General features: G+C 32.8%; 3 protein-coding genes across 3 annotated transcripts; all 3 read left to right on the top strand.

Moving 5' to 3' along the window:
• Window positions 1-3,648: 3,648 nt before the first annotated feature.
• Window positions 3,649-5,356, top strand: LOC129296217 (1-aminocyclopropane-1-carboxylate synthase 7-like). Its single transcript, XM_054934811.1, is given in 4 exon segments — window positions 3,649-3,910; window positions 4,011-4,300; window positions 4,402-5,009; window positions 5,012-5,356. Coding segments are annotated over 4 exon segments (1,314 nt in total). The 5' UTR covers window positions 3,649-3,739; the 3' UTR covers window positions 5,257-5,356.
• Window positions 5,357-8,411: 3,055 nt separating this feature from the next.
• On the top strand, window positions 8,412-11,469 carry LOC129309417 (uncharacterized). The gene is made up of 3 exons (XM_054950995.1): window positions 8,412-8,578; window positions 9,395-9,581; window positions 10,984-11,469. Exons 2-3 carry the CDS (start codon window positions 9,400-9,402, stop codon window positions 11,168-11,170), a joined length of 369 nt encoding a protein of 122 aa, XP_054806970.1. The 5' UTR covers window positions 8,412-8,578; window positions 9,395-9,399; the 3' UTR covers window positions 11,171-11,469.
• Window positions 11,470-15,073: 3,604 nt separating this feature from the next.
• Window positions 15,074-16,863, top strand: LOC129295614 (probable phospholipase A2 homolog 1). Its single transcript, XM_054934150.1, has 4 exons — window positions 15,074-15,359; window positions 15,509-15,548; window positions 15,648-15,767; window positions 16,331-16,863. Exons 1-4 carry the CDS (start codon window positions 15,258-15,260, stop codon window positions 16,504-16,506), a joined length of 438 nt encoding a protein of 145 aa, XP_054790125.1. The 5' UTR covers window positions 15,074-15,257; the 3' UTR covers window positions 16,507-16,863.
• Window positions 16,864-23,256: the final 6,393 nt, after the last annotated feature.

The following is a 23,256-nucleotide window of genomic DNA, read 5'->3' on the forward strand; positions in this document are numbered from 1 at the left end:
GAACACGTTCTGTTCAATTATTAGTTTCTATATACTCCCCTCTCACGTACTAGTTGGAATTAAATGTTGAATATTCCCTAGACAAATAGACTCTATTGATAGTTGCTGATTATATTTTTTCTTAAAAAAACAATGTTTGATGTAAGGAAAATGTACTAAAATGAAAAAAGCACTCCATTAATTTCTTGAGTACTTCCATCAATTACATACACTAGATCTCAGTTGAAATCAAATAGCAGCACTTTCTAAGCAATAGCTTCAAGTCTGAATGCTCCAGTATATAGGGGCATATGGGAGCGCTCTTTATTTGAATGCTTCCTTATATAGGAGCATAAGGGAGCGCTCGGACGTAGAACACTCCTGTATGCCCATAGGTTTTGATATATATAAGTGCTGCACTTTTTATAAAAAACACTGTTGTAAGTTGATCTTTGTGGGAGCACTTTTATAAAATGTGTTCTTGTAAGCCGCCCTTATGAAAGTGCTTTTTGAGGCACTCTTATATATACAAAGTGCTGGCTAAGGGCACTCTATAGGCTAAGAATAAGTGCTTTCAAAGGATTATTTTGTAATAGCATGTGGGTATGAATCTATACCCTTTAGCTTGAACGCAATTTGTTTTAGAGGCTTTAATAATGATTTTTAGCACCAAATGATATTAATCATGTTTATCTGTGGAGGAAAAAAAACACGCACACATATATAAAGAAACTAGACAAAATTTCTTATACACTGGATCTTAGAAATAAGCTACAACATTAATTATTCACACTTTGTAAATGGCACATATATCAAGCCATAAATTTTACAATTAATCAAGACATATTTTCCATGTATTACACAAAATTTTAAAAGTAAGTTATACTTTGATCATACTATCATCATGACCTATAAATAGTACTTTAGCGTTTACTATAAATTTTATATTTCACGTAGACAATGATTGGAAGATATGGTGAGACCTTTGCTTGATACTTGTCTGTACCCTAGGCCACAGTCGTCATATGATGTCTGCGTTCACGTTCTGAATTGTAAAATAAGATTCAGCATATTAACTGCAAATCTAGAGCTGATCTTCCCTAGCACATGGATATTCATGATCTCCAATCCGATAGTTCTATATATTCACAGACCGGCATATTCATCTCATCGTTTCTTATCTCATTATTATCATCCATTTTTAAATCCTCCTTCTTCCTATCCAACATGTTTAATTATTCTGCTGTGTGTTACAGACCAAACCCACAGAAACAACATAATCTTGACAAGTATCTTTCCTAACTCTTAAACTTTGGTGTGCATGCATTCATACACGCCCAAATTACTTCTCCGTTAACAAGATTATACAATATGCAGGTCCGAGTGTGCGAATAGTAGTGTGCATTTTCAATTCACTAAACTCACATTATTTATCCTCAGATAATGATGGATTAGCTAACTCATTTCAAACCCATACACGGACCCAACAACGATACACTAAACATGAGTAGGGAAGATGTATAGTTTTGGTTTTATTTAAAGTATCTCGTTAATTTATTTCTTCATCTCGGTGTTCATTTTTTAGTTGGTTAACAATTAATTAAAGAACCCAACCAAAGGCACATTGGCCCAAAAAACAATGCCTAAACCCCTACAAAAATTGCTAGGTTGATTATACCAACTTAATTAATTAAAACATATTTACAGGTATATGCTTGATTATCATGTAAATCCATGTATATATGGATTTAGAGGTGTTCCCCCAAGACATTTTTTCTTCTACATGCATATTGTAAATCAAATTAATAGATCATTCTGCTTGAAATTAAAAATATGAGGATTTTTTTTCCCTAATGAGTGCCTCGCATTAATTAATTCGATCAAACTTAAAAGGTGGACAATGATAAGCTGGCTCGAAACAGCGCAACAAAGGGGAAAGAACTCAATAATGCATGAATGCAAACAGATTGCACTCTGCATGGTTTCTAATATTTTAACCGTGCAATTAAATAGTACTTGTTTCTCGGTCGATTGCCAATTACTTAACATCTCTCTCATCTAACCATGAATCTGTTGCTTGTCCAGTGATTATGCCACACAATATAGTACACGATAAAATAAATGACCAAAACATTGGATTAAATCAAACCGTCCTATCACTATTTTAAACAAAGCACTGCACTCTATCACGTTTTCCAATATCGTCCATGGACATTTCTAGCTTCCTGCTGCATATGATCTTTTTGGGTTCAACTCTATGTATCAAATGTCAAATATATACCAGTTATTTTGGTTACGTGGTCTCCTTTTTCTTGTTTAGTAATAGGGCTTCTTTTCACCATATATTATAATTAATATAAAAAATAAAGTTTCTTTTGGGTGACGGGAGAGGTCAGAAAATCACAATTTTTTAGGCTTGAAGGGATCTATCAAACTCGTTGATTCCTTGAAGGAAAAACAAGCGGGGGCTTGTTGGATTAACTTCTTCAAACGTATAGAACTAATCTCATATTTCATATCCATATTATTTTTATTTTTAGTATAATTAAAACTGTACTTAAAGTTAACTCTTTTGTCAATAATCTGAAAAACCCCTCTCTGCAATTAATTTCAATTTGATGTGCATGGGGAAGTCAGAGAATTAGTTTGATGATGAGCCTCCACTTCTTTTTCTCGAGCTGTTCGCAAATCAGAATCTCAATCGAGGTTGGGTTATTTGGCATATCTTCGTCACGTCATGAAAAAAACTACTCTTTGATATATATATATATATATATACTTAAGTCTTCATCAGATCTTAATGCATGATTTGATTTCAGTATGTGCGAGAACTTTTAGGGTTTGTTGGGCTTTATGAGGATTTGATTAGTCGTAGGTTGAAAAGTGGAAATAGCTAGGCACGAACAACTTAACTATCTTCAAATTGTTCTAAATATAGCCTACAAATTATAACAAATCTGCTATTCATGATTAATTAACTCCGCACTCCATAAAAAAATATACTCCCGTCATACCACAATTTAAGACATTTTTTTAAAGTTTTATTTGATTTAAAATATATGTTATTGGATAACTTTTATAATTATTTTTTTAATTATACTCCTACATCATTTATTACTCTTTTTTTTTAAATGATGCATTAAAATTGTAATTATCATTATCAAAACATTTACATAAAGCATTTAATACGAGTAAAATTAAAAAAAGTAAATTCTTTTAAAAAGTTAAAGTTTTAACTAGCATTTTTTGATAACTATAAATTAATTATTAATACTTTATATTTTAGTTCTCAATACCTTATATATATATATATATAAAGAAAATCTTGAGGCAAAAGGAGTATAATGGCATGAAACCAACCTCCAATCATCAACCACCGTATGCATATGTATAAATAAGTCGGGTGCGGACCTGACCCAAGCAACGCTTGTACAAGTATTGATAAGAGGATATATATCTGTAAAAGGCAAGCCCTTTGATATCTTGCTGACTTTAGAGAATCAAATATTGATTCTCTCTTTTTAATTTGGCAGATAAGCAGGCAAGTTGAGGGGAATTTTTATTTTTTCCACTCTGACGAGCCCATGAAAACCTCGCAATATAAATAGGATGAGTTTGACAAAAACTTTCATTCAACTAGCCAGCTAGCTTCTCTCTATCTCTCTCTATCCTCCCTCACCCAGGCCACCACAGTTTTCTTCTGCTTTCTGCAATCGTGCCTGTGGTGAGGATTTTTGCGAGAAAGCTAGCTAGTCAAATAATGGGTCTTGAGATCGAGCAACCTTGTGTGGAGCTTTCAAACGTTGCAGTCTCTGAAACTCACGGGGAAAACTCCCCCTATTTTGCTGGGTGGAAAGCATACGGTGAGAACCCCTATGACGAATTCACTAACCCCTCCGGAGTGATACAAATGGGATTGGCAGAAAATCAAGTAGGTTTATACTAGATTATATGTAATTTGAACCAAATAAGTTAATCCACAAGCTCTCTCAGGGATAACATCTGATATCATATTTTCTAATATTGTACAGGTTTCATTTGATTTGGTGGAGAAGTACTTGGAACAGCACCCAGAGGCGTCAACGTGGGGAAAAGGAGCACCTGGGTTCAGAGAGAACGCTTTGTTTCAAGATTATCACGGCCTCAAATCTTTCAGAACCGCAATGGCAAGCTTCATGCAACAAATAAGAGGCGGGAGAGCCAAATTCGACCCTGATAGAGTCGTCCTCACTGCCGGCGCCACCGCAGCCAACGAACTTTTAACCTTCATTCTCGCCAACCCAGGAGACGCTTTACTCGTTCCAACCCCATACTATCCAGGGTACGGTACAAATCATTCAGCCACCAAATATATATATATATATATATATCTTTCTTCCCCACTAGCTCGTAATTGAACTAATGAGAGAGCTAATATTGCAGATTTGATAGAGACCTGCGATGGAGAACTGGGGTAAAAATCATTCCAATTCACTGTGACAGCTCAAACAATTTCCAGATCACTCCCCAAGCCTTGGAGGCTGCGTATCAACAAGCACAGTCCATGAACACCAAGGTGAGAGGCGTGCTGATCACGAACCCATCGAACCCATTAGGCGCCACAATCCAACGGTCAGTTCTGGAGGAGATTCTCGACTTCGTGACTCGCAAGAACATCCACTTGGTGTCGGACGAGATCTACTCGGGATCCGCCTTCTCGGCCTTCGAGTTCGTAAGCGTGGCTGAAATTCTTGAAGCTCGTGAGTACAAGAACTCGGAGAGAGTTCACATTGTCTATAGCCTCTCCAAAGACCTTGGCCTTCCGGGTTTTAGAGTTGGAACCATTTATTCATACAACGACAAAATTGTTACGACGGCTCGTAGGATGTCCAGCTTCACCTTAATTTCTTCACAAACACAGCACCTGTTGGCCACCATGCTGTCTGACAAGGAGTTCACCGAGAACTATATAAAGACCAACAGAGAGAGGCTAACGAAGAGATACGAGATGATCATTGATGGGTTGAGAAGAGCCAGGATAGAGTGCTTGAAGGGAATGCAGGGTTGTTTTGCTGGATGAATCTAAGTCCTTTGTTGGAGAAACCAACGAGAGAAGGTGAATTGGAGCTTTGGAATTCCATTTTGCATGAAGTGAGGCTAAATATATCTCCGGGCTCTTCTTGCCATTGTTCCGAACCAGGGTGGTTCAGGGTTTGTTTTGCAAATATGAGTGAGCAGACTCTGGAAGTAGCACTCGACAGAATACATAACTTCATGGACCGAAGAGCAAGTATATAGAAGTCTACATTTATTACTTTTCATCTTTTCCTTTTTTCAAAATGGTTCTTCCATTTTGATTCATTCTTTAGATTGGGCATGTATGGCAGCAAAACCCAAGATCGATTTCAGGAAATCATAACATCAAGCTGTAATTGATGTGTACCCTTGTTTGCTTGCTTAATTTACTTAAGCAAGTTTCCCAGAATTTTATTCTGTGTGATTACTCATATACAGCTGATTATGAAAAATTCGGTGTCTAACTTGTTCTACGAGCATTTGACTTAGTCGCTATCTGATTAAAATTAATATAAAATGATAGTGATTCTTTATATGCTCGAGCTAAGTTAGCTAGTTACTACAACAATTTACATTCAATTGCATGTGTTTGAAAATTACAGGCATGTACAACACTAACAACTAAAAACCAAGCTTTTTCACGGCATGACAGTGTTGGTAGCAATAAAATAATAAATAACTCGTATTTGAAAGTTGATGTTTATATAATGTCATTGCCTTTGCATGCCTACATGGATTGATTAAGACATAATTACGCACATAAGATAGTCTGTTTGCCTTTTAAGTGTTTTGCATGATGATAAATCATGGTCCACAACGTGAAAGCATCTGATTGAGATCGCTTATTGACTAATAAAGGTTGGTTATATTAATTAATCTTAATTTGTTCACCAAACTTAGAGCTATATTTAGTTCCTTTTTTAAATATATATATATATATATATATATCTCGCATGCATTGCGGCACATTCCCAAAAGAAACAATAAACAAATGAATGAATGAATTATCAAGCCAGCAAAACCGAGTTGAGAAAGTGAAGCACGCCGTTGGGATCAGCACGTATGGTATATATTCTATTATTGTTAGATTTTGTAAACATTTGCCAATCGAAGCCAGCACACTTAATCATAGAGTTATCAAGGGTTTCATTAATTAATGTTTAATTTAATATAACTGCGTTGAGTGTATGATTTGACTTCACTATATAATCCTGTCAGTTTTCAACTAATCGCAATATAACTGTCGTCTTAAACCATAATTATATATTTTGGAGAACATTGAATATGGTTTATCATCTTTGAAACCCGGTCTGCAAACTAAATTGTATGTTGTACCATGATAATCATCCCCGACTCCTCACTAAACATGATTTTATATCCAATCAATTATAGTCAACCATGTGTTTGCCGGGGGAAAAAAAAACAGTCAACTATGTCTTTCGCTAACATCTTGGAGTTGTCAAACGGGTAAACGCCCCCCCCCGGCCTATGAATATCGGAAATATTAATTGGTGGTCAAAGTTAGATTAGTCTAAGATATTGTTATGATTATACTTTTTATTATGTATGTCCACGTTATATCCAAGCGCCACGTAAAAATGAGAATTGAGCACTATCCTTAGTCTAAATTAATGCACTTTGAATTGTCCGTTACGTTACATTAAGGTCCATTTAGTAAAACGGGTCAACCTAGATTTTAACAAAAACAATTTGATCTTATATATATATATATATATATATATGTATATATGGTTATTATATATAATAATTCTATTAATATCTGTATCTGTTATTTTTTTTTCCCCAGAAACATGAAATATCATTGAAAAGCAAAGGGTTTGCGAAGACAAACCGAGCACAACTAACAACAAAACACAAACCAGAGAAACAATACAACAAAAACCCTGAGTCCAATACAAAATAACACAAAGAAAGAATAGAAATGACAACATCAAGATCATCCATCCCAAGTCTCAAAACAGAACTAAAAAACAAAAAATGTTGTCACTATCATGAAAACTCCAAACAATTAAATTGTATCAAAAAACATGGATGGGATTCGTTGAACCATCTTAACAATGATTTACCACTTTTGCGCGTCAGATTTCATGTAAAAAGAATCAAAACCACCAATAGTAACAATATACTAGCTATTAGCATCACAAAAAAGCAAGATTTTAAAAGTCGGATCAATTATTATTGAACCAGATAAGGCAATATTTTAAGAGTCACTAATTGAATTGCCATCAAATTGTGGTAATTTAAGGATCACCAGTTGGACCGCGATAAAATTGTGGTTAGATTGATGATAATTAATTTAATTTATTTATAATTTTACATGTGAAATGTAATACCAGAGACAATATTTTATAAAATTTTAAAGATAAAAGTAGTATTAATATTACTAATTATATATTAGATTTTCATTAATTAAAAAAGGAGAAATCATTTAAAATAATGTCATTTTTCAAGAAAAAAATATAGAAAATAAGCAAATGTCATTTACACTTTTCAAGGAAAAAAAGCCACCTACCTATTCTGGTGAAACCATGGTTTAATCACAGTTCGGTTATTGATCCTTAAATCATTATTTTATTTGCTTTAATGATTAGTTCAGTTTTTAAAGCTTTAGACATAATTAATCTCACTCAAGAGTCCCATAATACTATTCATTATTTAAGTTTAATTAAAAAAATAAAACTAGTAGATTTTTAACCCTATCGAAATTCTATTACATGATTTTTTTAAAATAAAAAAATAATTTTTAAAGTCAATTCACTCCAAAACACGGTTCTTCAGAATTGGATTCTGACATGATTAGTTTGTTTTCACCTGCTGTTTTAACTAATTTGAATTGTGTCTGGTCAAATCACGCAAATATAAAACTCTTCCAACAATATTTTTTCCACTCGGAGTGTGAAACACAAATGCTCAACTGTTTGAACCAATTGTCATCGGTAGCATTCAATTTAAAGTAGACAAATAAAATTTCATGCTTGATGCTTAAAAAACTACATTCAATTTTAAAAATCAAGTAAAATAAAATATAACGAATTCTGATCTTTTCTTTTGGTCTGATACTGCTGTAACAAATATTTCGAAATAAAACCAATACGGCAACACTAATATTTAAATGATTCAAATCTCAAATCAGATGTACACTAATCCCATGGGACCGCAACGCAATGGCGGCAAACCATAAAACACCAATTGAGAGAAAGGGTTTATATTAGCGAATTTGTGGGTATTTTTGCTATGTTATTTAGGTTGCTAGGTCAATTTTGAGGTCCAAAGTTGTCTTATCAGCCCAAAAGAAGCACTGAGGGGTCAAAAAAAAAAAAAAAGGAGCGAAGTGATGTATCAGGTCTCTGGTGCCATGCGCTTCACGAAGGTTAAAACTTTAACCCGGACACTGATCTCAATTTTTTGTGATATAACCTCCGCACTACCTTTCTTCCTCACATTCTGCTAGCAGCGCCGTACGGTAGCGGCGGTGGGGCCAATTCTGACTAATATCTGATTTCGCATTCAACTGGCGCCCAGGGTAAAGTCCTCGGAAATTCATTTTGCCTTTTTTGATTAAATTCTATGCATCCGATTGATGTTGGCTCCTAGAGACTTGCCCTGGCCTTTTAGATCTTGAGCCTTTTGGCTGATCTACTTCTCTACCGTTCATTTTCTATATTTCGCTCTTGAAGCTTCGATTTGTTACGGGAGGTGGTTTGAAATCATTGTGTGTTTAATGTGTATTGTATAAGACGAAAATGTTGAAATTATAGAGTTTTGATTCTGTGCCCATTAGCTAATTTGGCAATTTTAGTACAATCTGTCCCTCTGAAAACTGTAAGGTGAGCTGTTGTTTTTAATCCGTTGTTGTGATCAGACCTAGAGGACACCTGCATCGGCAGTCTAAGACTTGGTGTTTATTTCAAAGGGTTTCTGGAACAAATATAGCTGAAAGTCATTTATGCTTCATAGTTGGGGGGTGTTCATTAGATTTTTTGAATCGAATTTCTATGGTTTGGGATTATCATCTCTGGTAAAGAGTTCCTTCTTCTTCTTTTTGTCTTGCTGGTGAAAGACAAAAAGAAATTCTTGGTCCATTCCTTTAATGGTTAGACTTAACAAGCTAACAGTATATTAAAAATGTCATATTCTGTTCTACTTAATAAAGTATATGATAGACCCGTCTTGGTAAGTTCCAGTTCTGCCCTCAATGTTACCATTAAATTAGTGGAATTCAAATCAAATTTTAGGAACGACAAAATAATCAATTTCAAGAGATTTTGATTGTTTTAAGGGTTATTTTATATTTGTTTTCCCTTGTTAGGATTCAGATTTTTTCTCGCCTAATTTGCAGTGCTGATGGCATCTAAGTTGCGGCAGTTGCAATCCAAAGCTCGCCAAGCATCGCAATTTGTAGTTAACCATGGGACCCCTTACTACAAGCAATTGTTAGAGGAGAACAAGCAATACATTCAGGAGCCACCTACCGTGGAAAAATGCAACCTACTGGCAAAGCAATTGTTTTACACTCGCCTTGCTAGGTTATATTTTCTTCAAACTTGTCCTTGTACTTTCATGATGTTGGTTATGGCAGTGTTTACTTTATAAAATACTTCATACTAGGCCTTTTCAGGATAGAACTTGTTAAGCTGAACTATATTGTTGAATTCTGTATGCGAATTTGATCTTGGCTAGTGTGTCTGAGGCTCATATTTTGCATTTGAAAACTTGTGCGCTCATGTAGAAGGGAGACAAAGGAAGTATATAGTCTTGTGATTAAGCATCTTAACTAGGCATTCAAACTGAATTTGCTTTTTCTTCATCAAATAGCTAGGGGATGATGATCAATGTTAGTTCTTCCTTTGTAATTAAATACTTAGATCCATTTCAGGACATTCATATCTTGCCAATGTTGTGAGTGGTTTGTTCATTATGTCATAAACAGGATGTATAATTCCATTTATTCTCGTGTTGATTGATGTATGGTGCTTGGTTGTTACCATTTTATTAATGCTGTTTTTAAACTCATATTCCTAATATAATAAACCAGTTGCGTGCACTAAGTTGCAATTGTATGCATAACCATGTATAAGATATTGCACTTGCCGGACATGCTTGTTAATTAACCAGAACAACTGCTTGCACAAGTTCTAAACCCAAGGAGAATTTACAGCTAATAGTCACTGGACATGAACATAACTTGTTCGAGTCATATACTATATATAACTGCTTTTTATACATTCTTAATATGTGTTTCTTGGATTAAAATTTAGGGAAAGAATATTTTATTGTGTGTCAAGAAAGTTCTTCTGGAGTGTAGATGACAATGGAGTTTCTAAATGTTACTAAAAATGAACTCTGAAGATATGATTTTTGGATTTTAAAAAAAAAATATAATGGATACAATATAACTGGAATATGTTTTAATCTAGACGCTTCACTGCCACTGCATGATGCCATTTTTAACGTTAATAATAATTCATTATCCTGCGGTTTATCCTTTGACTTTATGACTTAAAATGAGATGCACTTGTAATGTGCTTGTGAGACTTAAAAGATTTGTTAATTGAAGCAAGTACTGTTAGTAATAATACAATGTCAAAGCCACCACCCTGTGTCCGCTGTCTTCTAATGTGTGTCCCTGCTGCCTACACCACTTGACCTTGCTATGTTATCTACTTAATATCTTGATGCCAGTGTTTGATACGTGTATTATCTTTAGATCAGGCTTCCATAGTTTCATTTTAGATTATTATGTGCGTTCACTTTCAGTAATGAATTGGCTAAGTGATGAGACATGGATTCTGAAATCTGCGGTTGTGCCCTTGTCTTGAATGTCATTGGTACTTCTCAGTTGGAGACTTGTAGATTTATTGTGAATCTAGCCTCTTTTACTTTTGTATGCTTTGGCTGTCATAACTAATGTACATGAATTGCTCACAGCATCCCTGGTCGTTGCGAGGCATTTTGGAAGGAGCTTGATCATGTCAAGCACTTATGGAAGAACAGACAAGAACTGAAGGTTGAAGATGTAAGCATTGCTGCTTTGTTTGGCCTGGAGTGCTTTGCTTGGTTTTGTGCCGGTGAAATTGTGGGAAGGGGATTCACTTTTACGGGTTACTACGTTTGAGAATAAGCACCGCAAAATTTACTTGGAGGTTCTGTCGAGGAAAAAGAAAACGTGGGGAAGGGGGTTTCTCAAACTCGTTAGCGATCTGCTCTGGCCATTTATACTTGTGTGCATGATGGTGCCTTCTACAAGCCAATTTTTGTTTTTTTCCCCTGAAATTTGATCTTAGATTAACGAAAGTGACAAAACTGGTGCTGAACTTTGATAAGCCTTAATAAGCCCATGTATTTGAAGCGGGATTCGCCTTGCGTTGTTTTGCCATTAGTTGGAAGGTGGTGTTGATCTCCCTTTCTCATGAATTCGCGCAAATCAAACTTGGATTAACTTATAAATAAACCCAGCTTAGCGTTAAATTCATCGTTTGATTTTGATATTTTGGGCCATGATGGATTTCATTGTTAATGATGAAAAATTCCTGAGTACATTACTTTCGCCAACGACTAGTGCGCTGATGGCCCAAAATAGTGTTCTCTGTAGGATTTTTGGTTGGATGAGTATATTCCTAGATTTTACGCGAAATTATGTTCGTTTTGAATTATTACTTTTTAAAATTATAAATAATGAATTATGATAATAATTTTCTTTCTTATTTTTCCAATTCAAAGCATTTCTTTTCAAATTCTGAACTTATAATATGAATAGTTGATTGAAAAATGAAATGTAGTTTTCCTTTTCCATTGCAACTTGAACATCTGTGAATCTCATATTTGCAATTTGTGAACTTATGGCAGCAACATTTTCACACGGCTTACTACATACAAGGCCTTCGTGGATGCCCCGAATAGGAATGCAAGTGGATTTAGCGGCCAGCTCGAGCTCTTATAAGTTCCATGTTTTTGCGGATCAAACTGGATAAGTTCGTTTCACATATGGGCTTAGAAAGTAAGTTATGAAACTATCTGTTCTTAGCCCAAGTGAAACCGTAATATAAGGCCCTATCATTATTTGCTCTTCTTCTTTTGAAATTACAAGGCGAGCAAAGTTTGAAATGTAAATTAAGGTTTGAATTTCTATTAAAAGAATATTTATTTACTACTCGACAATATCTTAGATAAGATTGTCTTCAGTAGGTTCGGTAACCAAAAAAAAGTTTGGAATGAAATTAAAATGCAAAACCAATAGAAGTTGGGTCTAATAGATGAAACTAATTCTCATGAATGTGGTTAATGAATTTTCAAATTTCCATTGAGTAAGGCCTTTCATCCTTGCAACTTGCAACTTGCAATTGCTTGCTTCTTAGAGGCTTGTATGTTGTCAGGATTGAGCTTTTTTTGCCAACTCTTCTATTCTTTTTAGCCTTAATGGGGGGGTTGAATGCTTAGGCCTCCTTTTATCTTTGGATATAAGAGATGAAATTGGCTAGTTGGTCAAAGAAATCCTATAGATTGAGGCAACTTACACTCCTTCTCCATCAGTGCTCTGGAATCTTCTATAAGCCTTTAGATAACTCTTAACCTCGTTCTTCAGCTATTTCCATCCCAAGGTCACGAGTCATCCTAATCTCCCCCACCTATTCCAATGAGGCCCTCATCACTGCTTCATCTTGATAGCAGCATAGGTGGTCATCAAACAGCAAAGATCCTCTTGTGCACTTCTATCCTTCTATATGGGGTTACCAAGAAGAGGGAGCAAAGTATCTGAAGTGCTTAGTAGAAGGTCTAGGTATAGACAAGAGGTCTTGTGGGAATTCTAGAAGTGTGAAGGTTCGAATCCTATATGTAGATCTTTCTTAATTAACTTCTGCCATTAAGGCAATTCAATTCTATCAATAGGTAAGATATCCCCAAAGAGGGTTGTTGCCAATATTGGAAACTAGAGAAGTTCAAAGAGAAGGTTGTATTTTCCTTCAAATGATTAGATAGGCAAATGGAAGCAAGGGCTGGCTAGCTCACGAAGTCAATATCTCATAAGAAACTGTATCATAAGAACAAGTGCACCAAAGGATTTACAAGTAGAAGTCAATAGTTGTCTTAAATTTAAAATATTGCATAAGAGAGAGAGATTTATAGCCATTCTCTTTAGCGGCTGATACAAGAATTTTATGTCAAAAGGAGCAACCAATGAGGATGAAGAAGGAGCAAGAGGAAGAGTAGGAGCTAGCTTTAGTAGGGACCACAGCAAAGAAATTTTGAATTCATGCCATGATGATCTATATGGAAGGGCAATTTTGTTGATGCTTTTGAATTCCACTTTCGGACATGATAGAATGAAGATGAGATTGAATACGTGAGGTTATCCTTTCAACCAACCTTACCCAAGGAAAGAAACCCCTATTTTGGAATTCCCCTTTCTTAGTTAGGGATTGCGGTGGCCTTGGAAGTGGAAAGGCCAATAACTCAATTAACACATCTTGCAAATTGGGATCTTAGGTTTCCATTAGCTATGAAAGAACCATAATCTTTTGAGCTGAAGTCTGGAAAGAATTCAAAGGTATGGCCACTAGTAGTAGCAAAAGAGAATCAAAAGGTTCCAAAAAAAGATTGTTTTGGATTGACTTCTTTTTAAGATACGAAAGCACAGAATAGAAAAGAAGTACTTGCGTTCGGTGCCTAACGTTACCTTGAAGAAGATTGCTTTCATAAGTGAATATTGGTGGGAAACAAAATAATAATAATATAAGATGCAAATAAAACCGCATGAAAAGCCCTATAATTGTATTATGAGACTTATCTCTTTAGACAGTTTCAGTTTTTGTAGGTTCAAAAAAAAAAGGAGGATATGGAGTCGAGATGCACTTGAAGATTTGATATAATAAAAATTATATATATATATATATATATGAGCAATAAAAATTTTGTATGTATGTATATGCGCCAAATCAATGTATCCTTTAGTCGAACTTGGATTTTCTCTGGCACAAAAAAAAAGGGAAAATTAGAGGGAGGGAAATAATACTACTAAAATTTATTATAACAGACCGTAGAAATTAAAATTATGATAAAAAGATCAATGTAAGTGTAATTGACTAGTATAACCTTAATATAAAATCTGTCAGCCTTAAAATTAACTTGGGCTACTGTCCAATTTACAAAAATATTATTTTAAAAATAAGGTTGTGCAGTTTTTTAATTTCACACAAAAAAAGTAAAAAATAGTATTAAATTTTATTAAAAATATAATTTAAAAATTTTAAATTTAAATAATCCAATGAATATAATTTTTTTAAAAAATCTTAATTTTTAAAATCAAATCAATATCATTTATTAAAAAAATCTTTACTTTAAAGAATTGTTCAATTTTGCTAAGAACACTGTCTCCATTCTAAATTCGTGAATTTTTAAGAAAGATAAGATTATTAACTTGCTATAGGTTATTGGGCATCAATTTAATTAGCTTTGTCTTTGTTTCCTTTTTTCATATCCTTGTCATATAAAAATAGCTTCCTCTCAAATAATGTGTTTCTGTTAGTGATCATCAAATTTAGCGTACGAGATGTGGTTAAAAAAGAAATGTAAGAAACATGATTATGGCAATATAGCACTTTTGAATTTATGTTTTAATATTTAATCATTCTAAATAATAACTATTTTTAATATTTTTATAATAAATATTATTTTTTTTCAGGTCACTATTTATAATTTTTTTTTAAATATAGGATAAAACCAAATAAATAACTTAACATTTATTATATTTTATATTTTTTTCATTTTATTTTATATTTTATTATATATTATTGTATATAATTGATAAACACTTTTTAAATTTTTTATTTTTAATTATAAAATTTTTGTATATTAATAATAAACTTATTGTGTATTAATGTGAACGGACTATATTTTTAAATTTTTAAAAAGTTAATTTATATTTTCTGAGTATAAAATATTTTTAGATCAGTGGGCTGATTTATCCCAAAAGTTGGATCTTCTATTTCCGATTCGTTTTTCGCTCGTGGGCTGCATGCTGCTGTTCTATTGTACCGGAGGGAGGATGCTACGAGAACGGATCACCGTCCACTTTATATCGTTCCGTTAATCAGGGGGGTGTTTCCGTCCTTTCGCAATGGCCTGCCTCTGCTAGCATAATAGATCATCCGGCAGGAGGAGAATTCGACGACGGCCCCGTCTGGGTTCTCTGAAAAAGATCGACGATGTTGTGCCTTAGCACTTCGCGCGCTTTCGCGGCATTCGTCGTTGTTTTCGTATTTCTCTCGGTCGTCGCCGAGTGCGCCCCCGATTCCAAACCCCCTCCTGTACGTCCTCTATTTCATCCCATGAGATTGACAATCCCACCTTGCTCCCCCTTCATCTTCATAATCCGTTTTTCTTTCTTCTTATAAGAATCCATCATCTGTTTTGATAAACATGAAAATTGTCACCGTTTGCGTGTTCCGAATTACAGGTCAATTGCAGCAGGCAATGCGTTGCAGAGCGATGCGATAGTAAGACAAAGCTACAAGAATTTTCTATACTTGCAGTCTCTTGCTGTGTTATTTTCCCATCATTAATGGATAGACTTGGTTGTTTCTGAAATTATGTAGATGTGTTAATCAATTACGGAAAATATTGCGGAGCCGGGTATACGGGCTGTCCCGGCGAGGCGCCGTGCGATGATCTTGATGCATGTTGCAAGAATCATGACGATTGCGTTGACAAATTTGGTATTTATCTCTTTTATCATTTTGTTTTGACTATTACCGATCCTCATCTGCAACTAATAAAATCATGCAACGAGACTTTTTAAAATTCTTTAAAGTAGTACACATGTTGCACGGGGTTTTAACTAATGGAGGGTCAGCAATTGATATAGACATGTCACAGTTCATACGTTATGATTCCAATCTATTTGAGATTACGCATGTCTTTCTATATTCTGTACCGACAAGGTGAAGTGAAGATTCTCCATTTAGCCCTTTGGGAAAGCGGATTCAGTCCTTTATCGTTCTGAGGATCGCAGCATATCGTTCATTGATGTTTAATTTTACTGAACTAATGATTACTTCGATGAGATTCTAGCAGTTATCATCCTCCACATATCAGTACGTATTTTCTGTTATTCTGCATCCATCGAACTCAGAAAAGTGCTTGTGATCAATGATCATTTAGGATTTCTTTCTTTAATTTCATTATATTTTATATTTAAAGGGTATTGTCTTATGAATTTTGATTTGAGATTACGGCTTTACAAGATTAATTGCTAACTAAATAAGACATGCATTTTCAGGTATGCTTCACATGAAATGCCACAAGAGGTTAAGGAATTGCCTTGCGAGAGTGCACAAATCTGGGAAGCCCGGATTTTCCAGTGCATGTCCTGTCAGTACAGCTGCGCCAACCATGATAAAGGGCATAGATTTGGCCATCTTACTGGGCCAACTGGGTGATAAAAAGGCCTATTGAAGTGTACCTCACAAAACTTAAACCCTCTTTATATATCCCACATCAATGAAAAATAATATGCTACTTTTTTCTTGGGCCGAAATATGCAACATCAATTCATCAATGAAGCTATTGATCTTTCGGTCATATTGAAAACAATCATATAATTTTTTTTTTAAATGGCGTGAGAGAGAGAGAGATTGGCAATTTGGCTTATTTATACCATCTTCTTAGTCTGTGATAAACTAACTTGTCAGTCATGAACTCTGCCGAGTCTTGTTACACGAATATGTTCCAGCAGGATTCTGTATCCTGCTGCCATTCTGTATCCATATCCAAATAGTTGAATTATACTTTGCCTATGGAGTTCAATATTAATTGGCTACTGACCAGCAAAAAGTGTTTTTGCTTACACTCTTAAAATAAAAGTTTGTGTGGCGTTCGATTTCCTGATCGCACGAACTTTACCTTTAACATTTTTTTTTTTGAAAAAAATGTGCGATTTTGCTTTCTATCAGAGAGATGACAATTGCCGGGGTTAGAATAAAAAACTTTTCACATTTATATCCAGATTGCGTGTGTGAACTACTTTTTAAGTTAGAATTTAAAAAAAAAGTACTTATTATATATAAAAAATAAAATATGAAAGTTTACCAATTATGGTTCGATAGATATTCTAATAAATACTGGTGCTTAGGCAAATTCTAAATTATTTCGAAAGTTCTGTGCATAATAAAGACCTAGCTAGTCTAATCTTGATAATACAAGGAAAAGGAGCGGGGAGTGCGCCTGGCAGCACGTTATTATACAAGCTGGCCAACAAACTTGTGTTATTTTACGGAATGTAATTAGCTGATTTTATGAAATAGGATTTAATTTGCATTTTTATATTTACTAAAAGACAACTATTAAAATATGAGTATATTGGAAATAATAGGAAAAAATGAAAGATTTTAGATTCCATGGCACGTAGAAGGTTTCTTTCAGTTCTTTCATACAAGGGTCCAAGAATTAAATCACTGAGTGAAAGAAAGGATGTTTGGAGACTGCTAAATTAATTGCAACGAAGTACAAGAATCCTAGTAAGACGATGGTATTAATAGAAGCTTCAATCTGCAAAATGGTATGAATTATTACCCTGCTTGGCTAACATTTATCGTCTGCCAGATTTAAACTCATTTTTGGAATAGAAATAGCTAGGAATGGTATATATGACTTGGCCAAAATGGAATATATGGCTTTATTGGTGGTGGTGATTTCCGTGGGGAAGGATTTTGTGTTTGAAAGAATCCATGCATGTAGGGTATGTAGGGTTTGAATATAAATTGTATGTGTTGCGGCAAAACTGCATTAAAGTTGGCGGTTTGAAGAATAAAAGCGAAGCCCAGCTGAGTCAACTCCAGAGGGAATTGACCAAATTTCTCGATCGAGTCAGGACACGAGCGGACTGCTAGATAGAATCTGGGTAATATTATTTCTACATCAGACAAATTAAATTCATAATATATATTCCATCACCAATATCATTGCATATATACTTGGAGGTGCCATCTAGAAAATATTCTATAACCTTGGACGCCTAAACATCAGAGCTTATTAGCCATGCCCTCCATGTCCTCCATCTCCATATGCAGTTTAAGTTGTGGCTTGTGACTTTGAACTCCATATGCATGGATTCCAAACAGGAAGCTCTCTATAAAGCTACTTGGATAAGAAAACTGAAATCTTATGTGCTTGTGCCAGTTTTATAATGAGCTCAGAAATGGGCTAAAGTAATATTCCAGCAACTAAAATAAACTAGTGCCATACGGGCTTTTATATACATTACTCATCTACATTTATTAATTAATAGTTGGCTACAAAATAAAGTAGAAACTGAACATGGGCATGCCTCTGTTTTTAAAATGATACTCCCTTTTATTCTTATTATTATAAGAAGTATTTTAGAATATTTTTTTTGAATCACAAGATAAGGAGTAATGTAATATTCTTTTGGGGAAAATCACGTCCAAATTCTGTGGAGCAAACTAATTTACAAATAAGTTCTGTAAAATTTAAAAAAATCATATTCAGATCCCTTGAGACCTAAAAAAATAATTTGAACTTTGGATGCAAAAAAATAATTCCCCTGTGAAAAGTACATTGCGTTAATAAAATAATTTACAACTATTAAATATATAAAGTTATAAATGTAAAAAGTTGAAATGATAGATGTAAATTACTAATAAAGTAATTGTAAATAATTAGTATTAAACTTTGAAAGCAACACACAATCAATTTAACTATAAAATATGTAAAATTATAGTTATAAATTAATGATGAGATAGTTATATATAAACTATTATTGTTAAATTTTGCCAACAATGCATAATTAGTTTAATTATTAAATATATAAAATCATAGTTGTAAAATGTTGAATTGATAATTATAAATTATTAATGAGATAGTTAAATATAATTAGTATTAAACTTGTAATGCATGATTAATTTAAATATTAAACATATAAAGTTACAGTTGTAAAATATTATACTATTGGAATATTATATTTTTTCACCTCAATTTTAAATTATACTCAAGTTTTAAAGGACTTGGATATAATTTTAAAATTTTATAGGACTTAGGTGTAAATAAATTTGTTATAAAGAATCTATATGTACATTTTCCTATTCTTTAATAGTCGGACATTTTTATCCCTAATCCTTTTTTGTTCCCGATAGATCCCTAATCCTATTAATGAGCGAGTCTTTTTCGAAATTGTGAAAAGAAGTGTATGCAATATTTTCAAGTGCGCTAAAGCTGGAGTCTTTGGATTTTTTTTGACTTTCAAGAATTCAGCAATATTTTCTTAGCATTCATGAAAACATTGAAAATACCTTATAATATGAAGAGAAAAAAGTATCTGATAATTTTAGTGATACTATCCGTTGCTAAAAGAAGGAAATGTTGATATGATCAATCCAAGTTACTCTATTTGTGAATCTTCTTCTACTCTTTTTTTGGCATTTAATGTAATAATTGCGATATTTAAGAATTTTTTAAAAATACATGATAAATATTTCTTCTGTTAAAAAATATAAAATATTTTTTGATGAGTTAAATATTAAAAAATATAAGACATTTTTAATTTTTTAAGGTGTAATCATTGCCTTTTTTTTAAGTACCCCTAGATAGTAACTTTATATTCATTATAGAGTGTTTAATATGGATAAATATGAAAAAATAAAATTAGTTTAAAAGAAGGTAATTATTTTATTAGGAGGTAAAATTCAATTAAAAATATCTTATATTTTTAAATGAAGGGAGTAATTTTTTTAGCAACAAGAGAGAAGTTGGTGCAAACTTGGAAAAATTTAAAATAAAATAATTAATTATTTTTGCTGGTATTTTGACTTAAATGTTAGTGAAATTCATAATATATGTTTATGCAATGATCTTGAAAATAATTATGATATTAAAATTAATAATAACATGTTTTGATGATATTTTTATTTTTTATAATTTTGAAATAATTTCAACACAAAGTTAGTGACTTGATGGAACCTACATTTGTTGCCTACTTGTTAGGCTTAAATTCTGAATTCTCATAGTGATGGAAGAGAAATTTTATTTTGCACTAGAAACTGAAATTACAAAAATACTCTTCTTAAAAAACGGGTGACGGAGCGCTCCCAATCCTTCGTGATTCTGTTCTTCCGTCATCAGCATGAGTGATTCTCCAACTGTTCTTCCTCCTCCATCATCCTCTATCTCCTATGTTCTTCCTTTTCTTTTTGCCAGCGAGTGTGTAAGCAGAGGATTTCAGTTTGTCGCCATTAAGCTCATGGATTCTTCTTCTTTCTCTGTCATATTCCGCAGCTAATTCCTCTAAACCTTCTTAAATCCCGTTGACGCTGCTGTTTGTGTGGGTGTGTGTACAGAGCTTCCATTATTCTTCCTTTGCATCGCACACCGTCCACCTTAGCAGGTCTTTGTTTGGCTCATTGGCATATCTTTTGTTCTAATTTTCTTGATTGGATTTTTTTCTCGGAGGAGTTACTCGTCTGTAATCTCTTGAAACAACGAATTATGTTTTGACTCGGTGGAATTAGTTTGGAAAATTTATTCGTTTTAAAATTTTCTAGTCTTGGTATCCCCAAATTTAATAGATCTGGGCAAATCTTCTTTCTTTTCTTGTTTTATTTTTGTTTTGTCTCCTTTTTCTAGAATTAGAACAATTCCTCTGCTCTGATTCTGGCTACTTATTCTTTGCTTCTCAGCCTAAGCAATTTCTTTTTTTTTTTTCCCTCTCCTCAGAATATGGGACTAAGCAATTTTCAACCTACAGGGTTGGGCGTAGGATCTCTCCCTTCCCTTTTCTCCTTTTTTTTCCCCCATTTCCTTGATCTTGACTGTGCATTTTGTGTGGATGTTATCTCACCATTCAAATTAAAATACTAGCTATAATATAATATTATTATTACGCAAACAATTTATCCTAAAAAAACCTGTTTTCGATTCGTGCATGAAAAAACGATTCTGAATTTTTTTTATTGAAATAAACGGTATCATTTAAAAAAACAAATGTTATTTCATTTTTTTTCAAACTATTCAGTTTAAAATTTTATTCTTGTATTTCAAAATAGAATTATTATAAATTTAATCATTATTTTTATCTTTATTGTATTATTTATAAATGAAAATATTAAAAATTGAGACATATTAATGTGAATATATAAGCATATTATTTATAAATTTTAAAAAAAATGTTCCTACCGAAAAATTTAAAACTTTTTCAGTGAGTAAAACTAATTTTTACATTTTTCAATTAATTTATAAATTTTTAAAACTGTTTCAGTGGGAAAAATATTAATGTGTATGTATATAAAAATATTATTTATAAATTTCAATCAATATGCCCCCTAAAATCAAAATGAAGCTTGCAAGTCGGTAAGTGGAAAATACAGGACCAAATGTCACCGGAAGAACATCGCATCAGAAAAATGTAAAAATTGGTATACTCAATACTCACTGAAACAGTTTTTGATTTCTTTTGGTTGGAACAGTTTTGAAAATTAATAATATATTTTTTAATCTTTTAAATAATATATTTATATACACACACATTAATATTTCTCCATTTTTAATATTTTTATTTATAAATAATACAATAAAGATAAAAATAATGATTAAATTTATAATAATTCTAATTTGAAACACAAGAATAAAATTTTAAACCAAATAGTTTGAAAAAAATGTAATAGCATTTGTTTTTTTAAATGACACTATTTATTTCAATAAAAAAAATTTCAAAATTGCTTTTTCATGCGCGAACGAAATAGGTTTTTTTAAGACAAATTGTTTAGGTAATAATGATATTAGATTATAGTTGGTACTTTAATTTGGATGGTGAGATAAAAGCTACACAAATGGCACGATTAAGATCAAGGAAATGGAGAAGAAAAGGAAAAAACGGAAAGGGAGAGACCTTGAGCCCTACAAGAATAAGCCATGTCATCTTTTAGTTTCCATATTTGTATTAATGTTCAACTTAACATTATCAAAACATACTACAATCATGGTAATTTAAAATTTGACTAATCCCCTCTTTAATTACCATGATAGAAAAGGGTCAAACCAATATATTTTTAAAAATATTTATAAAGTTTGGGATCCTAAAAAACTCTTTTTAAAAAAGAAAGAATGACAAATAAATATCTGTGAAAGAGAAAAATGATAATTCAAATTCCACAAAATGTGATAATGATGATGAGATTTCAAGGAACTTCTTTGGAATAAATTTCTATGTGAAATGACTTTAGTACCCCTTTGCAATTAATTATATATGGTTCACAAGTTTAGTTCTATCAATGATTAAAATAATTTAGGAAATTACAACTTTTTATCAACAATTTTCTTTTATCAAAAAAGTCCAACTAATTTTATATGGTTTACAAGTTTGGTATAAGTTCACAAGTTTAGTTCTACCAATGACTAAAATGATTTAAAAAATTACAACTTTCTATCAGTAAAGTTCATCTAATTTTATATTGGTTATAAGTTTGGTATAAGTATTTGTACATTTGATTCCACCAATGACTAAAACTTAGGAGTAATTTCTAAATTGCAGAGGGATATTGAAGTAACTTCACAAATAAATGTAATCTCAAAGAAGTCCCTTGGAACCTCATTATCATTATTATATTTTACAAGACCAAATTATCATTTCTCTATTTTAGATGAATTTATCTATCATTCTCTCTTTTAAAAATGTGTTGAGCTCAGCTGATAAAAATTGAAGTACAAAACTTAGGAGGAGCATGTCGATTGAATCAAAAAGAGAAAATGAAACGAGGGCAAAAAATATAATTTTCCCAAAAACATAATCCCGACCAAATTACAACATCACATATCATATAAGTGCACTCAAAACAACCAATGTTGCTAATTATACATACATACATACATACATACATGTATGTATGTATGTATGTATGTATGTATGTATGTATATTCATAAGTGTACACATTTCAAAAGTTAAAAGGGCATATTCAAGCAGAGAGGCAAATCCACTCTTTGCCCTTATCTTTCCCTTGTTTCTATCCACACTTTTACTTACAAAATTATAATCATGGGTTGAGATAAAGTCTTATTAACCCAATGATCTAAACTATCTATGAGCACATAAATCGTAAATGAGCATGCAAAGTGGAATAAAATAAAGAAGTGATCACATGCACAAACAATGTATTAATCCAATTAAGTAATGCTTGATCAATTATTTCTATCCAAAC

The sequence above is a fragment of the Prosopis cineraria genome, unplaced genomic scaffold (assembly GCF_029017545.1).
Source record: "Prosopis cineraria cultivar Desert tree isolate PC_DT_omini unplaced genomic scaffold, ASM2901754v1 PC1, whole genome shotgun sequence".
NCBI classification, from domain to species: domain Eukaryota; kingdom Viridiplantae; phylum Streptophyta; class Magnoliopsida; order Fabales; family Fabaceae; genus Prosopis; species Prosopis cineraria.